Here is a 6,661-nt window from a genome sequence, read left to right as displayed (position 1 = left end):
TAATGCTTATTCAATAACAAAAATCATTTATTCTTTTTTCCATTTGTGAAAAGGATTTTCTGAGTTGGCAAGAGGTTTTATTTTTAATTATTTCCCCGACCTCGAATCCCGAAAACTGTAAGGGATATGTATGTGTGTGTGTGTGTGTGTGTGTGCACACACACACACACACACACACATATAATATACACAGATACTGAAATACATATTTTCTATATACACAGATACTGAAATACATATTTTCTATATATAAGTTATACATATTATAACTAATTTTATTATAAAAATTTTAATATTTTTGTAATTTGAACAGAAACTCATTTCTGTTGTGGGCACAAAGCTAAACTGGTGTTGTAAAGTTCCTGCCCAGGAAATCAGCATATACTCAGTGTATTTTCCTTAGTGACATGATAGTTAAAATACATCATTAACATAAAATGAGTAAAAACCTCCGAAGAGTGCGCACCTAACTTGAAGCGGTTTCCTGTGCTGAGTGGTCTGGCGACTCTGGTCCTCCGCTGGAGCTTAAGCGCTTTGCCTTTGTTAACAGTTCGTTTGCAGTTTTGAAACAAGCGCTCGTAAGGAAAAGGCAGCCGTCAGGGCATTACTCCTTGAGCCCCAGTACTTCGTCGCAAGGACTTTTTGTAAAGCGCTATCCACGTTGGCGTCACCACCTCCAGACAGCTTCGTGTTAGTGTCAGGGCCCGCAGATGGCGGCAGCGGCTTCGACCCCGAAGCGGGGCCTCTGGGGAGCCCCTGCCAGCACTCGTGACGTCACCGGGGCTCCTGGGAAGCGGGGCTACGGGTCTGGCGCGGGGTGCCTCTGCGCATGAGCAGCCCCCCCCTCCCTTCAGAAGTCCTTGGTCGCCTCAGGCCTCGGGGGGCGAGAGCTCAGGGCCCCAAGGTCCGCGCGGCGCTGCAGAGGGCGCGGCCGGGAGCGCAGCCCGAGCCCGCGGGTGTGTCAAGGGCGTCTCTGTGGGCGTGAGGCGGGAGCAGGGGGAGCGGGGTCGGAGCCCCTGAAGCTGCCACCCGCTCTGAGCTCCGGCGGCCTGCCCCCCAGCCCTCCGCTCACCGCGTTTCCAAGGCCTGATCGGGAGAGGCGGCCGGGCCCGCGGGTACGGCCTTCGGGGACGTGGGCGCATCGCTGTGCGACGGCCACGGGGCTGGGCCAAGTCCCATACCTCAGCCAACGGGCGAAGCGCGGTCGGGCTGGACAGCCCTGTCAGTAGGGACGGGTCGTTTTCCTTGGTAAATGGGTGTCACGTATAAAGCATGCCACGGACTCAGTAAAGGTGAGCCGCTTTTATCACCGCGGGGCAGGCCGTTCTTTTCATGGCTGGCTAGCGCAGTCTTCTCAGTCGCCATCACCACCTTCTCATCGTTAGCGACCAACTCTACGTTAATAAATGCGAGCCTCAATGTCCAGGCCAATACGGTTCACCCTGGACGAGCGGGCGGGGCTTAAATGCCCCCTTGCTCTCGCCTGTGCTTCACGCTGTTTCCACGTCTGGATCCGGGCTGGCTTGTGTTGAGCACAGTGACTGATCGTCCCTGGGAGCCACCGGGGCCGCATCGCCCCGCGCCGTGCACTCATCTTACCATCCACTGTTGTTTCCAAAACTTTGAGAGGCTTGCTCAGAACTCGTGTTAATAGGTTAAGGCCCTTCCTGCGTTCTCTAACCCGATTCTATCATACTCAGAGGACTTTTAAATAGCATGAAACCATAAATTGAGCATCTGAATTTTAAGTTTTATTGGAGAAGCTGGGAATCCTTTTCAGGCCAGAGGCTGCTTTCTATAGAGGGGTAAATGGGACAGACTTCTTTTTAAATGTGTAAACTGCCATTTCATCCATCCTGCATGTTATGAAAGTGGTATCATAATGCCTCTGCTTGCCTGGTTTGTCTGGACTTATTAGGCATTTTGTAAACGCCAGGCCAGCTGGAAATGGTTTCTGCTCCCTATGACAAGAACCTTGTCATTGTAACACCTAGTTACCTTTTGCTATAAAGTGCCTGTTTTGGGATAATGGTTCCAAATTGTTACTTTAAAAGTTGAATTTGTATCACTGCCAGCAGATTAGATGGTCATGTCAGAATTCATCAAGGCCTAATTCAATTTTACCCTAGTTCTAACCTAAGGTTGGAGGGCACAGTGAATTCCAGGGTACTGTCTGGATTTGCAGAGATGAATGAAGACTTAAAGAATCAGAATGGTGGTACATAAAAAGGTCTTTCAAAATTATCTGATTTCTCTTCATGTTAAAATAATAGCATTGAAACTAAGATAAGACACTAGGTTTGTTAATAGCAGAGCCTGCATAAAACCAAAGTCTCCAGGTCCATTTTACCAGAGTTAAGTCAAAACAAATTTCTTGGAGAAGTGATTTTTTGAGAAACTGCAATTTAGGGAGAAGAAACATCTTATTTTTTGAGAGCTTTGAAGACTTTTAACCTTGTGGAGTTTATAATATTAATAGGAAAATTTGCTATGGCAAGCAACTTAAGCAGTTTTACATATCAATATATATTTCTCTTAGCATCATTAGGGTTCCATACTTTGGGTATATATTTTACACCTTGCTTAACTGATCTGCTATTATTGTATGTTTAAGGTTTTGACTCTTTCATGTTACTTAGTAAATGGACACATAATTTTCAAAACAGCTCAGGAAAGAAATGTCCAGGTTCTCAAAGTTTTCCAGGTTCATGAAGGTTATGTCAGAGTCACCAACACGCAGTAGACTTACTCCACCAGTGGGTTCCTTTACCATGGTCCTCCCTATTCCTTCTCATGGTTCAAAGGGACTTTTTCCCAGGGGGTTATCTTTGACTAAAATGTATGGAAATTTCTCACAGGTGATTCCTAATCTGAAAGATAAGGTCTCTTATGACTTCTGTCTTCCAGCTTTCCCTATTCTGTCTTCATAGTTTTGATCCTTTCCCAAGAGCAGCAGAAGATGAACAAATTCCAAGTGAGTCATTTATTTAGCCCTTACTTTGTTTCACTGTGTGTGTGTGCATTTTCTATGAGTTTCATGAAAGAGAGCCCATATATTAACTTAGAAAAATAGAAACAGTTAAAAATCACCTTCAGGGAAAATACTGTTTAAATAGCATAGCAGTTCCAAAGTGGGGTCTGCAGAGACCTCTGGGAGCCCCAAGACATTTTCAAGGGGTCTGTGAGGTCAAAACAAATGAATATACAGATTGCCCTTTACTTGATATTTGTTTTGCCCTGATGGTATAAAAGCAATGGTAAATAGACTTCTGCCTGAATGGCATGAATCAAGATGATGACACCAATGACACTGCATTCCTCTGCAATGTACTCACAGTAAATAAGTGCCACCTTTACTTAAGGATATCCTTGATGAAACAGTACAAGTGATACCAATTTACCAAATCTTGATCTTAAACACAGGCAGTGAATTTGCTGATACTTCATTAAGGACTTTTGCATCTATAATCATAAGAGATATTGATTGGCAGTCAATATGCTGGTTAAATGTTTAATGCTCAGATTTTAGGGATTGGGAGAGAATCTTGGTTTCTACTGTTTACCAATTTCTGTGGTATAAATACTCCCACTGTGGCTAATTTCAAGCTACAACATGTCAACCATTTCCTAGAAATTTAACAATTAACACTCCCAATCTGGTGCAGCTGGTGCCAGACACCATTGTAGATTTTTCTGGCAATGTTGTTCTTAGTTTGGGTATCAGGGTAATGTTGGCCTCGTAAAATGAGTTGAGAATGGTTCTTTCCTGTTTTGTGGAAGAGACTATATATATTTGGTTTTGTTCCTGTTTTAAACATTTGTTAGAATTCACTAGTAAAATCATGTGGGCCTGAAGTTTTGTTAGAAGGTTTTGTTTTAACTGAAGTGAAATTCACATAATGTCAATCATTTTAAGTTTACAGTTGGGTGACACTTAGTACATTCACAAAGTGTGGAACCACCACATCTAGTTCTAAAACACTGCCAACATCTCAAAAGAAAACCCTATATCCATTAAGCAGGCACTCCCAATTCCCTCTCTTCCTAGCAATTACCAGTCTGCTTTCTTTTTTTAAAACCCCTTCTCCTCCCTTCTCTCTCCCTTCCCACCCATCTTCCCCAGTCCCTTTCCCTTTGGTAACTGTTAGTCCATTCTTGGGTTCTGTGAGTCTGCTGCTGTTTGTTCCTTCAGTTTTTTGTTTCCTCTTTGTGAATAAAGTGAGAGTTGTTGACTAGCTAACTGCACACCTGTGGGCAATACATGGCTGTTGTTGACTATAAAAAGAGCTCTGCCCAGTGCTCTGGGCACCACACAGTGGCAGGGCTGCAAGGCTGCAGGAGAGCAGAGCAGAGGCTGGAGTGGTGGCAGTGCCGAGAACAGAGGCCCGGAGGATGGCTGTGCGGGACGACTGTGCAGAGAGGCCCAGAGGACAGCTGTGTGGACAGAGGGGCCCAGAAGCAGAGACTGGCTTCCTGCATGCAGACTCGCTCTGAGTGAATGGGATTCTAGTGACTGACCTGCCACCTGGAAATAAAGTTGGGTATAACCCTTTCACCCCAAACAATGTTTTGCTGTCAATTCCTTTGGTCACACTGAATCCATAGCAAACTTGCCTTGGGCTGAAACCCATTGGCAAAACAATTGGCAACAGTTGGCAGGGTTCATTGTTGACCAAGGAAAAAGACAGGCTGCCCTATGGGAGGAGTGCTTCAGCGGGCTGCCCTTGTGAATGGGGAGACAGTGGATCGTACCCCAATGGTTATGTGGTCTGAGGTGGCTTGCCTCCTAGAGGACTGGGCCCCACCCCAGGACTGGAGGCAAGTGGAGGTGACACCTGACCTCCCTTGGTGGCCCTTGGTATAATAAGTAGATCTTTTGAGAAGCAGAGAATCCGTGAGGCAGCGCAGACTGTGGGATGGCTGCTTCTCACAGTATTAAAAAAGTCTACAGAGGAGACCCAAGAAATGGTGGCATGAGAACTCAAGCTGCAAACCTCTGTGGATTCCCTGAGGAAGGAGATGGCATCGATGCGGGAGGAGGCAGCACGAGAGCACCAGCAGCAAGGTGCCATTGGAGACAAGACGGCAGTGCTGTCAGGTATTCTAAAGGAGGAAGAGGCCATCAAGGAAAAGGATGAACTCCTGAGGGAAGCACAGGCGGAGGTGGCATGAGAACGTCGGCTGTGAAGCACTGAGCTGAAGGTAAGAGACCTTCTGAAGACTGAGCTGGCATTGTTGCGAGGCACTGTAGCAGAGGGGGCACTTGGGGGACTGGAGAGAAAGGTGCCATCAATCCCAGAAATGGAGGAGCTGGGGAAGGATGAAGGGGTGGTGCTGGAGGCACTGGCGCCTCCTGTATTGAAAGCACGCCCAGTGGTTGTAAAGAAAATAAAACCCAGCAGCTGAAAGTTCCCCAAGGAGAGGAGCAGCCCCCTCCCCAGGTCGTGGAACACTCTATGGTGCACCCCTATACTCAGGCTGAGCCGGTGGCTGTGGGACTTAGGGGTGGATGGAATTGTTGTGTCAGGATCAGAGATGGGAAAGCTGTCTTCCCTGACAGTGCAGCCCGCCTTGAGGCAGTGATTACAAAATGTGAGGTGACACGTACAGTAGCTGAAGCAATGAGAACCCAGAAAGAAATAAGACCTATTACTCACAGGAGGAATTTGAGGTGCCCCATGAGGGTTATCGGGACCCAGATGTGGGTTGATTTGATATGGGCAGGAGTAGATGGAAAGAAATTAGATGGGAAGTCAAATAGGATCTTACTGGAGTTATGGCAACAACTGAAACCAAAGCAGCAGTTCCAGCCATTAAGACCAAAGAGGACAAGAGTCCAGCCTGTGTGTCTGCAAGACTTTTTGCTGGAGAGGCTGGAGAACAATGTTCAAGCTTCCTTGCACAGGGACCATTGCAGAGGTCTAAGGGCACATAGATTGAGAGAAGAGAATCCTGGAAGGGTGGAGTGTGGACAAAACGAGTTCCTGTAGCCAGGATTCTCACCTGGCTGTGGTTGACTAGCTCACTGCACACCTGTGGGCAATACATGGCTGTTGTTGACTCTATAAAAAGAGCTCTGCCCAGTGCTTTGGGCATGACATGGTGGCAGGGCTGCAAGGCTGCAGGAGAGCAGAGCAGAGGCTGGAGTGGTGGCAGCACCGAGAACAGAGGCCCGGAGGATGGCTGTGTGGGACGACTGTGCAGAGAGGTCCAGAGGATAGCTGTGTGGGACGGTTGTGCAGAGAAGCCCAGAGGACAGCTGTGCGGACAGAAGGGCCCAGAAGCAGAGACTGGCTTCCTGCATGCAGACTCACTCTGAGTGAATGGGATTCTAGTGACTGACCTGCCACCTGGACATAAAGTTGGGTATAACCCTTTCCCCCCCAAAGAACGTTTTGCTGTCAGTTCCTTTGGTCACACTGAATCCATAGTGAACTTGCCCGGGACTGAAACCCACTGGCAAGACACTCTTATACTCCACAGATGAGTAAAATCATCTGATACTTGTCTGTCTCCCCCTGGCTTATTTCACTGAGCATAATACCCTCTAGCTCCATTCATGTTGTTGCAAATGGTAGGATTTGTTTTCTTCTTATGGCTGAATAATATTCTATTGTGTATATTTACCACATCTTCTTTGTCCATTCATCTACTGATGGAC

The 6,661-nt window shown here is 46.9% G+C and overlaps 1 protein-coding gene across 2 annotated transcripts in view; it reads left to right on the top strand.

The window, feature by feature from the left end:
* Positions 1–466: 466 nt before the first annotated feature.
* ZNF25 (zinc finger protein 25) overlaps positions 467–6,661 on the top strand; it is a 40,392-nt gene continuing 34,197 nt past the window's right edge. Inside the window, exons 1-2 of one of the 2 annotated variants that reach the window (XM_036999329.2) lie at positions 467–1,292; positions 2,908–2,974. In XM_036999329.2, the coding sequence (XP_036855224.1) occupies positions 2,960–2,974 (15 nt within the window). In that variant the 5' untranslated portion in view covers positions 467–1,292; positions 2,908–2,959. The other variant, XM_073241200.1, reaches the window with a different exon arrangement.

Source organism: Manis javanica, chromosome 7 (genome assembly GCF_040802235.1).
Source record: "Manis javanica isolate MJ-LG chromosome 7, MJ_LKY, whole genome shotgun sequence".
Classification (NCBI taxonomy): domain Eukaryota; kingdom Metazoa; phylum Chordata; class Mammalia; order Pholidota; family Manidae; genus Manis; species Manis javanica.
This window is presented reverse-complemented; position numbering and strand designations above follow the sequence as displayed.